The sequence below is a fragment of the Uloborus diversus genome, chromosome 2 (assembly GCF_026930045.1).
Source record: "Uloborus diversus isolate 005 chromosome 2, Udiv.v.3.1, whole genome shotgun sequence".
NCBI lineage: Eukaryota > Metazoa > Arthropoda > Arachnida > Araneae > Uloboridae > Uloborus > Uloborus diversus.
In genome coordinates, this window is record NC_072732.1 from 31,464,259 (window position 1) to 31,485,879 (window position 21,621).

General features: G+C 31.9%; 1 protein-coding gene across 1 annotated transcript in view; it reads left to right on the forward strand.

Moving 5' to 3' along the window:
* The window catches only part of LOC129235164 (transformation/transcription domain-associated protein-like), a 140,060-nt gene that overhangs the window by 85,013 nt on the left and 33,426 nt on the right, over nt 1-21,621 (forward strand). Inside the window, exons 46-51 of the mRNA XM_054868854.1 lie at nt 1,641-1,925; nt 3,188-3,318; nt 15,735-16,139; nt 17,312-17,453; nt 19,252-19,447; nt 20,732-21,086. Coding sequence (XP_054724829.1) covers nt 1,641-1,925; nt 3,188-3,318; nt 15,735-16,139; nt 17,312-17,453; nt 19,252-19,447; nt 20,732-21,086 — 1,514 coding nt within the window. The remainder of the gene's footprint in view (nt 1-1,640; nt 1,926-3,187; nt 3,319-15,734; nt 16,140-17,311; nt 17,454-19,251; nt 19,448-20,731; nt 21,087-21,621) is intronic.

Sequence of the window (21,621 nt, forward strand, 5' to 3'; positions counted from 1 at the left end):
TGTGCTGCGAAAATTCATTTTTTTATTTTGGAAAATCTGACGATTTCCGATTTTTATTCTTTTTTTGTTGGCGCCGAATTTAGTGTGCACTGGAGGAATTGGCTTGTTGAAGAGCTTTTATTTTTTCAAATCAATAACTTATTTAATAAAATTTATTTTTGGAAACTTTCCACATTGCATGTCACGAAGCACGTGCTTTGCCGCAAATTGCAGCAGATTTCAATCTTTTTGCATCTTGAAAATATTTCAGTTATTCTGAAAGTTGGAAGTTATTTCAACATGTGCTATCCTATACCAACTTATTTTACATTTTATTTGAAAAAAAAAAAAAAATTTCCTGGATTTTTGTAATTTATTTTAGTTTTTACAAGGGACTGGAGAACGTATCGAATTTTAGCAAATTTTGATATTTCATTCGAAGTATTTTTTATATTTTTTGTATTTGTATTAATTACTTTAAATGTTAGAAAAATTTCGATTTCATTTTAAATTAAATACTCACGGCATTTAAAAGCATAATAAAAAATATCAATGTGAAATATGTCGCTATTAAATCAGTTGTGTACGTCAAGTGGAATCTCATGTTTTGTTTTCTTCGAAGGTTGGCAAGTATGCATTGTAGTTATTGATATTTTTGCACATGTGAGGCAGTAAGAAGCAAAGGGATGTAAGTGGCAAAATTAAAAATTTGGAGATAACCAGTACACATGGTAGATGAACCTCTCCTCTGGTCTTGGGGCAAAAGATAGTACTAGTAGCCCTAGTAGTTGCTGCTATAAAGTATGATTTAGATAAAAAATTCAATGAAAGTCTACCTAGGATGTTATCTTTAAACGCGTTTTACTCAAAACTTGAAAATGATCACTTACAGCCCTTTGCTTCTCACTGCCTCATATATACTTGTGCTTTATTCCAGGAATTTTAAAGTTAAGCTTGACATTTGTGCCATCAAAACTCAAGGAGATATTAATGTTCAAAGTTTTAGGGACCATACAGAAGATCAGATTGGAACTTATCGCCCTTTCAGAAGAATGACACATTGTCAAAATAAAAAAAAAACATATATTTATATATTTTTCCTTGCTATGCAGATGTTATGCCATGATATGCAAAACATCACAAAAACTCAAACAAGTTGAAAAACTATTCTATGCACACATAATTTTAAACCCTTGTTAACTGCTATATTTTCCCTCAAGAGGTGTCATTGATGGCGAGTGTAAAATGGTTTAAGTTGCAAAACGCCGAGTTTCATATCTCGGTGAATATTGGTCGTAGTAATGTCAAACTTTTTGTGGTGGAATTCTTTTACAACGGCTAATATTTCCCTAAATATGAGTTAGAGGACCGTATTAAAAGTTAATTTTTTTTTTCACTCATTTTTATTTTTACTTCAAACTTTCAATGTTTTAACTCTGCACCTGATTTTGAACATTTTTGCAGTTAGAAGTATGCATCTAGGACTAATGGTTGTGAAAATATAGGTATTTGCAGGTTAAAACATGTATAACAATTAAAAGCCAAATTTTAAAATCTTGAAGTCAAGTGCCAATATATGCACAAAATTGTCACTCCTGTACAAATGGATTGAACTAGCAATTTTTCTTTTAATGGTAAATGTTTGTTTAATTTTTTATTAGGAGATTGATATAGAGCTTCCAAGTGCAGAAGATGGACAATTAAAAAGCACAATTGATGGCACACTGAGTTCTGTTTCTAGTCATCAGTTATTGGAATCAAGGCTAAGTGCCCAAACAATGCTTGCAAAACAGGCAAAATTCCATGAAGCTTTACGTGAGGTGAAAACCATGGCTTTCCTTAATGCTACTGCTCAGTTATGTCACATGGATACCACTTTAGCTCAACACTTGTTTATACAACTCTTTCCACGCCTGTGGAAGATACTCAGCGACAAACAGCAAACTGTAAGTAGATAGTGTTTCTTTTTTGTTTATTCTTTGCCTAAAGTTTCTTTATCTTTTACGAGTGTGATTAAGTGTGAATTTTAACAAAAGGTTGACAAATTCAAAATGTTTCATAAAAATTTGATTCATGTTATTGGTTGAAATGGTTTAACTTAAATTATAACTTATTTGAGTAGTTCTTGAATACAATTATCTGCAATAATCTGAAACAGGAAGGCATGAACAGTGACTTACTGGCCAAATGTACTCAAGAAATTAGAGTGACTCATGGATTCTTTAATATTTTTTTTGGAAGGGGGGGGGTAACACATTTTCGCTCTAAGTTTAATAATTCCTCTAGGTTGAGTCTACAAGAAAAATGGTTCAGTCGTCTAATGGCGAAAAAAAATAATAATAAAGCAGTAAAGGGGGGGGGGGGGAAATAAAGCAGTAAAATCTGATGAAGAAATTTATACTTTATCAGATTTTCAGGCCAAAATTTTCATTTTTTTTTTCTCATTTAAATGCATTCATTCTTATGTATTTTTTAAATGACATTCTTTGTTCATTGATATTCATTCTTTTCTTTGCTCATGGAAAACAAATACTAAGTAGTTTTAGGGCATTGTATATAATCCAATAGCAATCTTTAAGCATCAACTTTAGTTTTTTCTAGTCTTAAATTCCCCCCCCCCCCACCCCTAAAAGTGCTTCTTAAAATGGAAATTATCTACTTAAATAAAATTCCATGTTAAATTGAATTGAATATAAATATTATAAGCATATAGTTTCTCCCAATGATGTTTACTCCTTTGCAAAAAAAAAAATTAACATAACATGTAGCACATATTACCCCTTGTGCATGAAAAATTAGTTTACATAATCTTAGAGCTTTGCTTGCATATAAATTTGTAGCAATCTTTTATCATCTGACTTTGGTTTAATACATTTCTTAAAATTTTCAAAATGCTATTATTGAAGAGTAGAAAGCCATATCTTGCTAAAAGCCATATCTTGAAAGATTGCGAAAGGAAAAGATTTAACTTAACCTGTGTGAGTTAGAGCACCTCATGAAATTTTCTTTTTCTTTTTTTTTAGTACATTTGATTTTGAAAAACAGATGGCAATTCATTAATTACATTACTGGCACTGTGTTATCAGTTTTAATTTTCAAATATTCCAACCAAGTTGAACATCTTGATGGGTACATTTTTATGTAAAAAAAAACACTCCTCCCAAAAAAGTTTTTCAGTTTCTTTAATTGGGATCTTTATATATTTCAGGCAATTAGCAGTGACATAGTTCCTTTCATTGTGAGTGGGAGTCATAATATTCAAAAGGACTGTCATCCAAGTGCAGCTGGAACTCTGGTAGAAGCTATATCTCATTGCACACCTTCTATCCCTATGAAACCGTTTCCACTGAAAGTAAGGCTGTAAACAATTTATATCCTCTCATTTTGCATTCATTCTACATTTGAATATACAGTCGAACCTCCATATATCGAACTTCCACATATCAAAATTTTCTATATATCGAAAACCCAGCAAATTTCTATGTTCATTAGGTAGAAAAACTGTTTCTATATATCGAAAAAATCTCTATATATCGAAGTTTTTTTTAAGACATTCGTAGAAATTTTTCCACTTCAGACTGTTTGTCTCATGAAAAATGAAAGTTAGGGGAAAAAATTACGTTTACTAAAGGTTGCTATGAAACTCATAAGGAATCTGTGGTTGAGGGCTGTGTAGATAGGTCGTTGTTCCGTTCTGGAGTTGTTCAATTCCCTCAAGTTTATTTCAAATCTAAGCTGTAACCAGTAAAATAGTAAAATCAGTTTCAAGTTATCTTTTTTGTCTGTTGATCATCATTCCTAGTCTTTTTAGCTTCAGTAAAATTCATCCATGTTAAGTAGATTGATTTTTTACTTTTCTTTCGATTACACTGTCAAAACAAAACCCCCCTAATGTTGTGAATAAAGTTAATTTCCGAAGAATGAAGGTGTGTGAAAGCGCAAAAATGTAATTTCTGTTAATTTTTTATTTTTCAACTTTCATTTAATGATGCTGTTGTAAATTAGAAATTGTGTTTTGTACGCGAAAATTAGCTTTAATTTTAGTGTTTTAGGAGATCTGTACAATAAAATTAAATCGTTTCTATGTATCTAATTTTTTTCCGGAAATTTGATATATGGAGGTCCGACTGTATATTTACTTACAAATGTACAACTTTTTTTTTTCCCCAATAGAGTAAGTAAATTTCTGTTCTTCTACTGTGACTAATCTATCTAGCGCATACTTCCATGTATAAATGAAGAATTTTTATTACTTTGAACCAAAATTAAAGATGTCAGCTTATATGCAGATCCACTAGTTTTTCGAAATAAATTGGCTTTTCTGTGACCCATGCAAATGCAGTAAATAACTAAATATCTTTTAATGTAGAGCTTGTGAGTTTTATTTTTGAGTAAGTGAGTTATTTTATTTCCCATTTTAAAAAAAATGTGCTGCTTTGTTGAATTATCACCAAAACAACCGCAAACAGCCTTGATTTCTCTCAAATGTAATCACTTGCAGCTTAAAGTTTTCCACACAATCCTTCGTACTCGTAACTCAAACTAAAAAATGAGTGATACGATAAATGGGGCTAGCACAAATTAGCGGATTAGACTGTAATGCAAATGAATGAATAAAAATATATATACACTGTAAAAAAAATTCGGAAACGTTTCTGAGTATATCGTGCAGCTGCGGTTCATGAAATTTTCAAAAACGTTTCTGAGTATTTCGGAATTCTCTTTCTGTAATTTCCGGAAACGTGTCTGAGTATTTCGGAATCCTCTTTCTGTAATGTCCAGAAACGTGTCTGAGTATTTCGGAATCCTCTTTCTATAATTTCCAGAAATGTTTCCGAGTATTTCGGAATCCTCTTTCCGTAATTTCCAGAAATGTTTCTGAGTATTCTGTGCAGCTGTGGTTCATGAAAGTTTCGAAAACGTTTCCGAGTATTTCGGAATTCTCCAAACAATTTTCAAAAACGTTTCCGAGAATTTCGGAATCCTTTTTCCGTGATTTTTTCTAAAAAATAATTCTTTACTACACTGTAAAAAAAATTCGGAAACGTTTCTGAGTATATCGTGCAGCTGCGGTTCATGAAATTTTCAAAAACGTTTCTGAGTATTTCGGAATTCTCTTTCTGTAATTTCCGGAAACGTGTCTGAGTATTTCGGAATCCTCTTTCTGTAATGTCCAGAAACGTGTCTGAGTATTTCGGAATCCTCTTTCTATAATTTCCAGAAATGTTTCCGAGTATTTCGGAATCCTCTTTCCGTAATTTCCAGAAATGTTTCTGAGTATTCTGTGCAGCTGTGGTTCATGAAAGTTTCGAAAACGTTTCCGAGTATTTCGGAATTCTCCAAACAATTTTCAAAAACGTTTCCGAGAATTTCGGAATCCTTTTTCCGTGATTTTTTCTAAAAAATAATTCTTTACTATAGTATTGCATGCCATATCAGTTTCAATTCTTTCATATCTAAGAGCAATGAAACAAGCAATTTTAGAATCATTCGTGAATTTTTTTTTTCTGAATTTCTAATGACAAATAGCATGGTTAACAGCATAACATATGCACAGTTATAAATTTTTGAAAATTTATGAAATAATATAGTAGTTTCATTCATAATCACAAAATCGTCGGGGGAGGGAAGGGGAGTACTTTCTCAAAAGTGGGATTGTTTGTTAAACAATATTAAACTTCAGTTTTTCTCTCAATATTTTCAAGACAAAATTATCAACATATTGTATTTTTAATGCAGAACTTAAAAACATATCTTGTATCAAACTTGATAGCTTTTATTTTCGGATAAAATTTGACAAAACTTACCTACACTTTGCGTTCCGAAATTCGTTTAAGTCAATTTCTTTGACGAACAAAGGGTACCGAAAAGTACCAACAGAGAAATTGATGAATTTAAATATGACACCAAAGTCCCCCTGCTGGAACCATTCGGGTTTATTCTTCTGTTCTTGCCCTTTTCCAGTTTATCACAAATATAGATACTTAATCAAAATAGGTTACTGATTTTATTTTTAGAGTGTGCGCAAAATGCATTATATATTTTATTTATTAAAACATTGAACTCTATTAGATGATTATTCCATTTCATATATACGAGATTCCCCCTCCCACACCATAAGAGTGATGGTGCACCCATAAAATGATATAAAGCGACCCCCCCCCCCCTTAAAAAAGCAACCCCTTGAAAATGTCAATGGCACAGTCTGCGTGGTGAACGCCCCTCGTCTTCTCCTCATATGTGCATTGCATATTAATAACATAGTATTTAAAAAATGATCACTTTTAAAACGATGACATGAAATAATATTACTTTTTATTTCGGCATGTAAATGCAGCTGTTCCATTTTTGCCACTGACTCATTCCTCCTGACTGTCCTACATTAAACTAGTCTATCCACGAAGGAAATGTTATTTTCGAAACAACTAATGTCAAGGAATTTTTTTATTGTTAACCACATTTAACAAAATGAATAAGCAGATGAATTAATTGCATAACTATGTTCTTACTAATAGATAATATGGTCATTTTCTAATGGTATGAATATTTTTAAACAAATGAATAAATTATAATAAAAAAAGATAATACTGGCAAATTTTTGTGAAGCATATTACAATACTAGAAAATATTTGCATTACCATATTTTTAATGAATTAAACAATTGATTTTTTTTTTCTTTTTGAACCAAAATGTATGTACATCCAAGTATTTCGAAAAAACTTTTCTGTGATTGCTTCTCAAATATAAATCTTATTTCTTTTGCGTAATTAATCAGTTTCAGTTGGTTACAACAAATAGTACACCGCGCACATGTAGGATAACTTGAAATTAATTCGATAAACCCAAAAACAGTTACAATTTTAGCCTCATCAAATGCAAATCAACAAAAATATAAATGTATATAACAACATGTTTTAAAATATTCATTAATACTTACAAGTGAACATGAGCGGAAGAAAATCTAAGTACCTTCATTACAACTGAATAAGTAATCCAAAGGGTTTCGTTTCATTAAGTATAAACACGGGTGTTGAAACTATTCACGCTTGAACACACAATATATATCTAATTATGGTCGCATTGGAAATTATAAAGAAGCAAATGGTTATTAACTAACTTAATAGCTGCGTACATCGTCTAAAAAATCAAGGGCAGTCCAAAATGCAAAGACGTAAAATTAGTTTCGACACATTTACTACTCTCTAGACATGAAATAACAAGTAATCCAATGCCAAACAGTTGCTGACTGCAGCAACCATAGATAAGAAAAAAATAAGTTCTCGTTATTTCCGACTCATTGGCGCCCGGGTTGGAAGGATGAAATAGGTTTCGAAGCGTTGCGTCATCACTTCCGCTTCTAGATATCTTGAAATAACAAAAAGCTTTCTGAATATTGAGGTATTCGCTATTGGATGAAGGATTCCTACTATTTCGGAAACGTTTCCGATATATCCAGAAACGTTTCCGAAATTTGTTACAGTGTATATTTGCTTCAAATATGGTTTTACAACTTTACACACAGCACTTGATTGGAGAATATTCCACTAGAAAATCGCCTGTCAAGGTATGACGAGTAAAAATTGCTTTCTACATTTGAACAAAGCAATTGCCTGTTTGGTGATATTTTGATAGTTGAAATTTTAACTCTAACTCTACTGGATTAGCTGTTGGATGGGAAAGTATGATTGAAACTAACTCTTGCCCAAACAACGTAATACATTTAGCAGAGTGAAATTGGAGTTCGTGAATCAGTATAATTGAAGACCAATAGCTCATTAAACATCAATTAATTTATTAAAAGATAAAAAACAAAGTATATGGCTTTAACAAAAAGTAAATAAGGATAAGTATACCATTATTGCAAATACCCCGTTGACCTAGACTAATAAGTAATTATCAATTGACCCGACTATCGTTCTTGAGGAACGAAGTCTTCAATGGACAAACGTCATACTACTTCAATTAAACAAAAAAGGCTAACAGCCTAAGCTTGCTGAACAAACAGCAAGTTGGCTTGCCTGACATGAGCCAACGCGTCTAGGCTGTGCAAGAAGTGAGAGAGAGATCAACTGATAACAGCTTTGCTTATATTCAGAATCTCATTAGCATATCTTCACTTCAATGCTACCTGATCGTGATCTTCAGTGGCCAAGCCCGAAGCGTGTGCACGTGACGTCACATGTTCTAGAAGGATCGACGTCAAAGTAGTCATGTCATGGGCAACGCCCACTACACGTGCCGTTCTCTATTCCAAGACTAGTTACGTCACGGATTCTAGCGTTCGTTAAGGAACAGTGATATGAAAACTGCAAATATCTAAATGTTATCTAACATGATAAAAAATGATAATAAACCTTCACTTAGATTGACATACTATGTCTATCATTAGCCCTAAACTTCAGTAAAAAATGTTAACTGTTGGCCATTTTTGTTTCTTCACTCTCCTAAAATGACTACCAGTAAAACAGTGAAGTTACCGTATTCAGTTCAGCCTTGTCAAAATAAAGCATTTCCTTGCATGTCAAACAATACCAAAAATTATTATCAAATTATCATGCCATGGTGCGAGTTTCATTGTTGATGACGTCAGGAGCATTACTTGATCAGTCGCTATTATATATATGAGGATATTACTAATTCAGTGATATTTTTGCTCTCATGAGAGCAGCTTTTAGCATCACAGGATTCTATTTATTTGTTATTATGATTTTATTTTTTCATTTTTGTTTACACAGGATTTAACTTTTTGGGGAATTTTAAAAGAAAAGATTTATTCCATCACAATACACAGATTGGCATATTACATAGTTCTGGGAAAGTAAAACTTGTTATATATTTAGGAGAATTGTCACTTTTGTTTCATTGATGCAAATAGTAGGGTTCTTGGGAAAAAATGTCCTGCTCTTCCTATCCCTCCTAAATTATCTGAGTACTGTTCACTTTTATTTTACTGTAAATATTTTCATAAACATATCTATAAATATTTATACATAGGTATTGGTAAACATGTAGTTAAAAACTAAAGTGTTTTATTTGTTATACAATAAAAATGTACAAATTATATTGTTCATCATCTTTACATCATACAGCTGACTTACAATTTAATATTGTACTCTATATGGCACGGTTGTTTTGTAAATGTATTAGTTTTCTTTTATAGCATTAAATATGCAGCAGTAATTTTTTTCTGTAAAAGCAAGTTTATTGCTAGTTGTGTCTGTGATACCAATATTAGTAATCTGTAAATGTGAAATGTATTAAAGACCCTATTCCAGCTAGCTGTAGTGTTAAAATTAAAAAAATTATTTTAAAAGAACTTTTTTTTTGTATCTAATCTTGTTTAAAATGTTTCAAATATGTATCTATTTGCACTTTCATTTGTGCTTCAAGTTATAAATGTGACATTTTGTGCACAATGTTGAAAAATATGAGAATGCTTGCATTATCAATTTCTTTTTCTTTATTTCATTAAAAAGCTTTTGTTTGTAAAACAAATTTTTGTACTCTCTTATTAAATTTAAAGTTTGATTATTGGGAGAAATACAGGGTGTTTAAAAATGAATAGCGGGGTTTTAACATGTTATAATATTTATTACACCAAACTTACAGCCACAAGTGATATATCAAATGAAAGAGAAACTCAAACAGTTTTACATAATAGCCTACAAGTGTTCAATGTGAGCACCATTTGTCACTCGGCACACATCAAGACGATATCAGGCATCGCAGCGTTCCTATATTCCTATATTTTCCTATATTTCTGAAAAAGTTCCTATAATTCCTATATTTTCCTATATTTTCAGTTTCCGATTCCTTTTTTTTTTTACTTTTCCCCTCGACTTTTGGCTACCGCCTTTTCCGCGATCCACGTGCAGCCGCCATTTTATCTTTCCTACTGTGCAGGGCTCCCAAATGGTTCGCTTTTCCCGCCAAAGTCCGTGTTTTATGGTAAAGTCCGCTTTAGACTTTTAACATTATGGTCTGATTAGTTCGCTTTTATATTGTTTTTACTTAAATATCAGATTTTAAAAGTTTTTCATTTCGTTAAAAGTTACTGTTCTCCCAAGCACGCCGCCGCAGCGCGTGTTAAACAAAGTTCGTACGCCCATGAAAAACCTTGAAAGGTTCTTGGGGGGGGGGGGGGGGGGAGGTCACACACACACATTTTCTAGCGTTTGAAAACCTTGAAAAAGTATAAAAAGTTTCTTTATTGCTTGAATTTATTTATTGTTTGGATTGTGCTTGTAATTCTTTTAAAAATATTTCATTAGTGCAATTTTCTGAACATATATATTCGATATGATTTATCGCGAAAAATTGCTTTCGTGTTTGAGGTTTCAATCCTTTTGCATCTTGTTAATATTTTGATTCTTTTTACAATCCAAAGTGATTTTGACATGTGCTTACCTTAGCTTAGCTTATTTTTCGTTTAATTTCAATAATTAATGAAGGAATTATTTTGGAAACCATGGCAACATTGAACTTACTCGGCTCGGACGCGGAAAAATGCTTCTCGCTTTTGAAATTTCAATCCTTTTGCATCTTGTAAATATGTTGATGTTTTCCACAATTAGAAGTTATTTTAGTATATGCTACTTTAGTTTAGCTTATTTTTCGTTTGATTTTAATAATTAACGAAGGAAATATTTTGGAAACCATAACAATAACATTGAGCTTATTCGGACTTCGCAGAAAATTGCATCTCGCGTTTGAAATTTCAATCCTTTTGCATCTTGTGAACATTTTGATGTTTTTGGCAGTTTGAAGTTATTTTGACGTATGTTTCTATAGATTGGCTTATTTTTCGTTTAATTTCAATAGTTAACCAAGGAAATATTTTGGAAACCATAACAATAACATTGAGCTTATTCGGACTTCGCAGAAAATTGCATCTCGCGTTTGAAATTTCAATCCTTTTGCATCTTGTGAACATTTTGATGTTTTCCACAATTAGAAGTTATTTTAGTATATGCTACTTTAGTTTAGCTTATTTTTCGTTTGATTTTAATAATTAACGAAGGAAATATTTTGGAAACCATAACAATAACATTGAGCTTATTCGGACTTCGCAGAAAATTGCATCTCGCGTTTGAAATTTCAATCCTTTTGCATCTTGTAAATATTTTGATGTTTTCCACAATTGGAAGTTATTTTGACATATGCTACCTTAGTTTAGCTTATTTTTCGTTTAATTTCAATAATTAACGAAGGAAATATTTTGAAAACCATAACAACATTGAGCTTATTCGGAATTCGCGGAAAATAGTTTCAATCCTTTTGCACCTTGTAAACATTTTGATGCTTTTGACAATTGGAAGTTATTTTGACATATGCTACTATAGATTAGCTTATTTTTCGTTTAATTTCAATAATTAACGAAGGAATTATTTTGGAAGCCATGGCAACATTGAACTTAATCGGATTTCGCGGAAAAATGCTTCTCGCGTTGGAAATTTCAATCCTTTTGCATCTTGTGAACATTTTGATGTTTTTGGCAGTTTGAAGTTATTTTGACGTATGTTTCTATAGATTGGCTTATTTTTCGTTTAATTTCAATAGTTAACCAAGGAAATATTTTGGAAACCATAACAATAACATTGAGCTTATTCGGACTTCGCAGAAAATTGCATCTCGCGTTTGAAATTTCAATCCTTTTGCATCTTGTGAACATTTTGATGTTTTCCACAATTAGAAGTTATTTTAGTATATGCTACTTTAGTTTAGCTTATTTTTCGTTTGATTTTAATAATTAACGAAGGAAATATTTTGGAAACCATAACAATAACATTGAGCTTATTCGGACTTCGCAGAAAATTGCATCTCGCGTTTGAAATTTCAATCCTTTTGCATCTTGTAAATATTTTGATGTTTTCCACAATTGGAAGTTATTTTGACATATGCTACCTTAGTTTAGCTTATTTTTCGTTTAATTTCAATAATTAACGAAGGAAATATTTTGAAAACCATAACAACATTGAGCTTATTCGGAATTCGCGGAAAATAGTTTCAATCCTTTTGCACCTTGTAAACATTTTGATGCTTTTGACAATTGGAAGTTATTTTGACATATGCTACTATAGATTAGCTTATTTTTCGTTTAATTTCAATAATTAACGAAGGAATTATTTTGGAAGCCATGGCAACATTGAACTTAATCGGATTTCGCGGAAAAATGCTTCTCGCGTTGGAAATTTCAATCCTTTTGCATCTTGTAAATATTTTGATGTTTTCCACAATTGGAAGTTATTTTGACATATGCTACCTTAGTTTAGCTTATTTTTCGTTTAATTTCAATAATTAACGAAGGAAATATTTTGAAAACAATAACAACATTGAGCTTATTCGGACTTCGCGGAAAATAATTTCAATCCTTTTGCATCTTGTAAACATTTAGATGTTTTTGACAATTGGAAGTTATTTTGACATATACTACTTTAGATTAGCTTATTTTTCATTTAATTTCATAATTAACGTAGGAATTATTTTGGAAACCATGGTAACATTGAACTTGCTCGGACTTCGCGGAAAATTGCTTTTAATGTTTGAAATTTCAATCTTTTTGAATCATGTAAATATTAAAATATTTTGCCCAATCGAATGTTATTTTCCCATATTCCAACTTAGATTAGCATGTTTTAGGTTTAATTTAGTAGAAAATAAATAAATTTATTTTATGGGAAGCATGCCAACATTGAACTTGGTTCGTGAAAATTTGCTTCTCTGAGCTTTCAATCGTTTTGCATCTTATAAATATTTTTATATTTATGGCAATTAGAAGTTATTTTGACATGCTACGTCAGATTAACTCGATTAAATTTTTACTTAAATAACTAAAAAATTAATATTTTTTGTGTTGTTTAATTCAAGCTTATTTAGTTTTCCAAATATAATTTTGATTATCATTAGCTTATTTTCGGTTATTACTGTTTTTTGTGTGGGAGGGGGAGGGGTATTAAATTTAAACAATTGAGCACATAACATTTTAAAGTAGCGTCTGTATATGAAACAAAGTTGAATTATGTAATTATATGAAGTTGAATTTGTACATCATTTCATTGTCATGATGCCTGCTGCTGTTGTTGTCGTGTGCCAAGTAGGCTGGCAATTTGAGGTGCACTGCTTCACTTTTCCAACTGTAGAGTAATTTGGTGTGAAGTCCGACTTCTACAGTACACACATGCCATAGGGACCCGTTTATAGGAGACAAGGACAGGAGAGAGAAAAGTACGTCCATGCCCGAGCCGGGATTCGAACCCGGACCTTCCTATCGCAGTCAGACTTCTCTGACCACTAGACAAGGCAGGCGCTATGATGCCTGCTAAAGGGGGGAATTTGTTCTCCCCCCCCCCCATAAAAGTTCAAAGCACTCATGGCCCTGCAATCATGGATTATTTTTTTTAATGTAAGCTTTATGATTCTTGAAAATATACTTTGAATATGAAAATTGCAAAACTATGCCTCATGTGATCTGCTTCTCTTTGTGATTGAGAATTTCAGACATTTTTAGGGAAACTTTCAGTACAGTAGATCTGTTTGGTGTGTGATGGATTCATATCGGTGGAGAAGGGATATAAATGCTATTAAAGAAGCATTACAATACAGAAAAACAAAAAAATAATTTTAAACTATAGAAAAATGAAGCACAGCTTCATCTATCCTTCAGTGAGACTACCAGCATCCCTGGTTCAATTCAAAATGTATCATTACGCCCATTTAGTTCTATGGAGGCTGCCTTAAGTGCTGCACTAAGTGCCTCCCCCCCCTCCCATCCAAATGTTTGTGTAAATAATATTATTCAATGGATAAAAAGATCAGTTGTGCAGAAGGTGATAAAGAAATTGTATCATTAAAAATCAGTATTATGGTTAATTAACAAATTATTTTCAGGGATTTAGCAGCAGGCAGCTAATTTGCCTTTTGATGCTTCCTTGTGTTTAAATGAATGGTCCTCTCAAGATCCTCTTTTTAATCCTAACTGGTCCTCTTTAGTCCTCTTTTTGATTGAAATTGGTCCTCTTTTACCCTTTTCTAAAACTAAAATGTGTTGGGAGCCCTGCATTAGTTTCTAGAAAAGTGAAATTTTATCTGCACAATTGCATTCGATCCTCATTGATTTGGAGGCTTTGGTATGAACTTAAAGAAACGGTTTTGATTACTAAAATGCAGTTTCCTAACGACTTCTCATTTATTTATTTTGAAGTAATTTAAAAACCTATTTTAACTTAAATTTTCCAAAATGCATGTTTTTGTAAATCTAGTTCAAGGTTCTATTTATTAATTTTTTTTTATGAAAGTAGTAAAAACTAACCCCCCCACCCTCACTTTTTGTACTTTAAAACTTTGGGACAGTGGTGGCCACCAAGTTTTTTAGGTCTGGATTATTTTTCTTTAATGACCAAATATTTCTAAATCAAATATATATTTTACTGGGTGTCCTTCAAAGTCATGGGAAATCGTGGATTTCAACTATGATCGAATTTGGTACTGAAAAGTCAGGATTTTCAGGGGGGGGAAATGGTCAAAAAGTATTATATCAGATTTTTCTGAAGAAAAAAACACAGTATACATTTAAATTTTTAATTTGCATGCATTTAAATTTTTACCTGAACACTTTTTTCTAGAAAAGAAAAGGAAATTCACAATAATTTCTTTTTCACAAAAATAAAGAAAATTCACAAAAAATATTTTGTTTTTTCGCATAACGGGGACTTAAAAAATGAAACCTGGATTGACCCCTGATATTACTGTGACATGTGACTTTGATTTCAGCATAGCACATGTTTCAACAACTTATAAAACTTTAAGTTTGGCTTTTACTGCATTGTCAAGTGATAACATAAATTAGAACAGAACTTCACGAATTTCATTCTACTGCACAGCTTGCCCATCGCAGTATCGGATCATGCAAAATCTTTCATTAAAAATTAGATTAGTGACACAACTATTTTAAGAAAGATTTGTGTTCATCTACAAAAAGTTTCGTCTATTTTTTTTTTTTTTTAACTAAGTATGCCTTAATATGTTTAGTACAAATTACAGTTTTACGCTCTTTTACTGTTTGTAAAATTGATTTTGTGTGTATTTTTAGACTTATTTATGCGTATGTATTGCACTTATGTCAGGTAGTGTAATTACATGTTTTTAATCGAATAGTAGTACTGCATTTTGAAAAAAATGTCATACTGGCGAGCTTTGTTATCGAAATTCCTGTATATCCTTTTTTTTTCAAAATATTCCTTTATTATTCGAAAAATTCCTATATTGTTTGCAGAAAATTCCTATATTTTCCATCGAATTCCTATATTTTTTTCAGAAAATTCCTATATTTTCCTATATTTTTGTTGGCAAATGTCACTTTTATCCCTGCGATATGCAAGTTTTTGATCATCCCGTACTCTTGCCTTTACAAAGGCAGCCAGTGTCTTGAAACTGATGATACCATCTACGAATGTTGTTATCACCTGGTGGATCACAACCGAACTTAATCCGGAATGCACGTTGCGCAGTAACAATAGATTCTGCTTTGCAAACTGTAAAACACAAAACGCTTTCTGTTCTTTAGTCGCCATCTTTGCTACAAGCGCTTTCTAGCGGATTGCAGCAGAAACATTCCACGTGCATGCGCACTGATGCCAACATACAAAACTGCTTGAGTTTCTCTTTCATTTGATATATCACTTGTGGCTGTAAGTTTGGTGTAATAAATATAACATGTTAAAACCCCGCTATTCATTTGAAACACCCTGTACTTATAGAACATTATTGCAGTTTTTAGGTAAAAATCATAATCAATGGCACAGAGCTACTCTACTGTTAGAGCAAATCTGCTTCGATAAGGGCATTGGTGTTCAAGTGAAATCGAGGATTCCTTCGGATCTAGGAGATCCAGATTCGTCTCAAAATTTGCAACTTGATGCCTTGGATTACATTGCTGAGATGTACTCTAGTTTGAAAGAAGAGGACCTGTGGGGAGGATTGTGGCAAAAACGTTCAAAATTTCCTGAAACTGGTGTGGCTGTGGCTCTAGAACAACAAGGCCTCTTCATGCAAGCTCTTAGCGCATATGAGCGAGTTATCGGAAAGAGTCTTCAAGAGTATGGTGGTAGCACACCAATTTCATTGACTAGTGAACAAAACTTATGGTACAAACACTGGATTAGGTAATGTATGTTTTATCTCATGTTACCCAGTACTTTAGTTGGAGAAATGTAGGGGAACACTATCCCTCAAAATATTCGACTTATTGTAAAAATAATGCACAAATATAAAGGGTTTTTTTTAAATAAAAAAAAGTCTACTTTTTGAATTAAAGCAGGCTTGAGTTATATACTCTTTTTTTTTTTTTTTTTGACCTAAGAAAATTAGTCAACATTATATCTACCTAATAAAAAAAGTGCATTCCCTCACCTTCCCGATGCTCCTCCCCTCCAGAAAAAAAAATCAGAACCGCAGCACTGGTGGTTATATTTCATAAATGCATTTAAGTGACGAGCTTTCCTTTATATCTGTTTTATGTCACAGTGTTGAGGTGGGAACAAAGTGAGAAATAGTAAGTGCTGAAAAAAGCAGGAAAGTTGCTTTAAAGGTGTGCATTACTTAAAGACTGATTCAAATGATGGGTAATATTAAGGTCATGGTAGCTTTTGTCATGTAATATTTTGAATGGAGTAAAAATTATTTTTTAAAGAAGATCATTGTTTTAGATTCATATTTTTGTGATGTGGAACTATGTTAATTTAAATCCTCTGTCTTGCCTTTTATATTACAGAAAAAATGAACTGTATTATTGATATAGAGTCAATACCAATTTTAATATTTTTGAACTAAGTGATTTAAATCAAAAGCCAGCTAGCTTTTTTTTTGGCTTAGCTAAAATGCAGCAGCTTTGATTTAATAAAAACAAAGAATGTGTTGTGTAACTATAAAAGTGTTTTGAGTAAGCGCATGAATTTTCTTTCTTCGAATGTAAGGCACATTTTTTTGTGTATTTATTTCACTTGAATACTATTTCTCTTTAATTCTCTGAATTAATCTAGTTTTATGAGTAATTTTTGATAGCAATAGCTACAATTTTTCTATTTTTATAAATTTGATTTTTTTAAGGAAATCTGCACTTTTGTAAAAGGCTTTTTTTATGATAAAAGTTGAATGTTTTTTGTTTACAGGTTGTTCAAACTTTTTCACTTCTAAACCACCTAAAACTTTCTCATCTTTTGTCCAGAATTACTTACAAATAATAATCATCTTTATTCAGGTTTTCCATGTATTTTTTTTTTTTTTTTTTGCTGTTTAAATGCATCTATAAATAAGGAAATGCTTTACTTTTGTTTAGATGTTTGCGAGAATTGAACATGTGGGAGAATCTCTTGCAAATAGGCATGTCTCCGAATCAACAAATTGTGGACCCATATTTAGCTTTAGAGTTCGCATGGCGTCAACCAAATTGGCCAGTTATGAAAGAAGCTCTAGAATTTGTAAGTAGTTTTTTTTTTAAGTTAAAAGTAAAGCTAACGTAAAGTGTGAATATCAATTTGTTTTTATTTTACTTTTAGTTAAAAAAAAGTAATTTTATTTATTATCTCTTATGTCTTGGTTTTAGATAGCTAGTATTTTTGATACATTAATTATCCTTTTTGTACTGTAGAGAAATGATGCAGTGCAACTGTAATATGTTCCTATGCTTCATTAATGCAACCAGAACTTCTTCCTGGAGAGGAAAAAGAGTCTTGCAATTATTTGTTCTGTACATATATTAACATGCTAGAATTGACAGCATGGATTAAAATGAAGGGTTTTGCAGGGTTTTCCCCCTTCTCTGCATGCATGCAATGTGTGCATGCTAGTTTTGTTTTAATCCTACCCAAGGCATCAGATATTTCAGTCAGACCTCAATATAAGGTAATGGTCACCCTATATTGAGTTCTGACTGTATGCGTTCACTTTTCTTATGTCCTGGTTCATCAAAAAGGAACTCTTTGCTGTGAATTATTGGATATATGATCATTTAAAAAATGAAATGTGAATTAAAAAAATGTGTTTGAAAAATGAATTATTGGATGTGTTATCTTGAATACTATAATCACTTATAAGGTTGCTTTTGTCAGACTTTCTTTGAGTGATTTCAATGTCAGATTCAATTCCAGGAATTTTCTTTGGTGCAGTATCTTTTATCAGTGAAAAGTTATTTTTTAAAAGCATAGTATAAAGTCCTGGGAATGTAGTATAAGGTGGATGTAGTGACAGTGATGCTGAAGTGCAAACAAAGAAACTCACTCAGAGCGTAAATGTCATAAGATATTTTTTAAATGATATGAGAGAAAGTTTTTTACAGAAAATATAAAACTTTGAAAATATTACACAAAAATTGGAAAGAGATAGTTGCGATAGTGGACTGTATTTTTATGTGGTAAGGTGCTGGTAGATGAAGGGGGAGGAATGTTCATATTTATGCGATATGATGTACATAAAAAGACAACTGACTACACATCATGTTTGTTCCACCATTTATTGGGATCTTAAAACAAAAAACACAGAATGAAAAATGCATGATTTAAAAAATAGACTGCAGATAAAAATCGTCTGCACGTTATTATTCATTGCAGTGCAAGGCTAAACTTAAGCAGCAGAACTTTATCATTAAATACACAACAATTGCGGCAGTCTTGTATTCTGGATGATTTTGCGTAAGACAAAATGTACATCCATCCTTTGGTTGAGCATTCTTGTATTCAATTTTATTCCGAATTAAAAACATTAATATTTTCAATTGATTTCATTAGTTTTAATTTGTTTAACTTAATTTAAGTTTATAATAAACTGATAGTTTTGAATGTGTTAAATTTTACCCATAATTCTACTATTTATATACATACTTATCATGTTATGAAGTCAGTTTTGGTAAATTCTGAGATGTAACCTTATATCAAGGTTCGACTGTGGTCAAAAAAAAAATTTTTTTTTTGGAATATGTTAAAGTACTATAGTCAAAACTCTAAAATATTAACTCTTAAGTTTAAAATGTTTTTTAAGCAGAATATTGTAGAGTTTATACATATCGTCCCCTCAGAGCAACAGTGAGACATCAAATCCCAGAAATAACAGTAAGATATTTTACTGTTGCTTTGAGATGACAATATGCTCTCTTTTCTTCAAGCGAGATTGCATACATATGTTGTACCAGTGTGTGGATGATTGAGTGTTATATGTTTTCATAGTTAATTTTGTGCTTTTTTTCCCACTTTATATTCAATAACAAGAAATGTTTTCTTATAGGTTGAACAAAATTGCCCACGCGAATTGACGTGGAAAGTTCAGCTGTATAAGGGATATTTAGTCATATGCAATCCTGAAGACCGAGCCTTTAACATGATTGAAAGGATTGTTGAATTATGCACTAATATATGCATCCGTGAATGGCGAAGATTACCTCACATTGTATCTCATGTTCACTTACCAATCTTGCAGGCAAGTGCAAATTTAGTTTTTATGTTGACTAATTTACAAGAGTTGAAAAAATCATTTGTTTTGACCCAATAAAACTTCCTTAAAATGAATTTTTCTGCATGATAAAATTGTTAAGTGATTTCCCGATGATTGGTCATTTAAATGCTGGATGTAATTTTAAAAAAATATGTTGGTTCTTAAATAGTAATAATCAAATTGCATATTTCATTAAATCTTTCTTTTTTTTTCTAAATTTTTTTTTCTCCTTAAAATTTGAGGGGAACAGGGGTTATGTGGTGAACAATTTTTTCAAAAAGTATCAGTTTCTCTAAACATTTGAGGTATCTATTTTTGTAATCTTTCTTTGTTTTTTTAAAACCTTTGAATTAAAAAACTATTTCTTTGTTTTAATTTTTTTAATAGCTTCAATTATTTGCATATGCTCCTGTAATTAGAGGAAGTAGAATTTTGGAAATGTGAATATTCCAGGAGCACACATAAACAAATATACAAGAAAAAAAATCATACCCAAGGACTCAAAAAGATTTGCCCCCCCCCCCCCTACACACACACACATTCCCCCATTGAAATTTTTCCATTTTTTTTCCACCTTAGAATAACACTAAAATTAACCATAACCCCCTTTCAGAATATTTTTGCGATTATGGTATTAATGTATTGAGGAGTGCATGTAAACTCTTCACATCTGACCAAGGGCGCTCATAGGGGGCAAGGGGGGCTCGAGCCCCCCCCCCCCTTTAGAAACTAGAGCTTTCTCGCTATTAGTACTTTTTTCTTTGCAAAAATGTCAAAATATTTCTTCTCAAGTCATTAATAAATAAGTTAAATTTTAATGACTCTAATCTGTCCTGAGATCGGTTTCCATGGGGAAAATATCCTGCTAAAACATGGTTAAAATATCTGACCCCCCCCCCCCCTTGCAATTTTGTATATGGGCGCCCATGCATCTGACCCTCTGTTCGCAATTCTCCTATTATCTTTCTTAGGCTTAACTTTTATAAAAAAGAGTTCTTGAGTCTTTTTGAATGGGGCTTTTAAACATAAAAATATCCATTACATTTCTAATTAGTTTTAGCCATTAGTTACAGTAAAAGTGCATCTTGCCTTCATATAACCATATTCTGATGGTCATGTGTAAACATGTAACTTATAATATTAAAATTTGAAGTAGATTTGTGAAAAAGTTAGAGAATACCTGAAAGTGTCATGTTTATCTTCCTAGATTAAGGAACCCTATTTATTGATTCACTGTGCTAGGATTTTAAATTAGTATTTTTCTTTCAGGCAGCTCAGCAAATCATGGAACTTCAAGATGCAGTTCAGATACATCAGGGTCTAATGCCTGCAAATATTGGAAGAGTACCTAGTCTTCATGACATGAAGGCGATTGTAAAGACCTGGAGAAATCGCTTGCCTGTCATTAGCGATGATCTCTCTCATTGGAGTGAGATTTTTTACTGGCGTCAAGAACATTATAAGACAATTGTCTCTAGCTATGAGCCTATTCAAAACGGTCAGCAGATTGAAGCTCAGGCTAATCATGCAATGCTTGGAGTCCATGCATCTGCTCAGTCTATTATTCACTATGGAAAGATTGCCAGGAAGCATGGTTTGACCAGTGTTTGTCAAGAGGCACTGGGGAGGTAATATGATTTGCGTATTGGCAAAGATGTTGCTCAAAATTTTTACATGGCAATTTGATCATAGTCTTCTTCCTTTAAGTGGCATTAAGTTAGCGAACCTCTTGTCCCCATTGCATATATTTCAGATAACATCTGGCAACTCCTTTGCACATTCTAAAAGTTTTGGATAAATATTATCAGATTGTAATCTTAATTTGAAAAAAACTCCAAATGACCTCATAGAATCAAAAGGAGTTTGCTTTATTAAGCTTAACTCAGATGGTTTTTATATTAATGTTCATTAGCATCTTTTTATACAATTTAACCAGTACTTGTTCTATTTTCTTTAGTAAAGTGAGTACTTTGAACCCATAAATTAGTTTAAAATAGATTTCATTAATAGTCGTCATATTTATATTGTCATGGTCTTCCTTGCATTATTCACAGTGGATATAAATCTTGAATTATTTCATGAGAACATAAATCTTATATTAATTATGGTGTGAAATTTTACAAGATATATTAAGTTAGTGATGAGAGATTTCCAAATTATTTC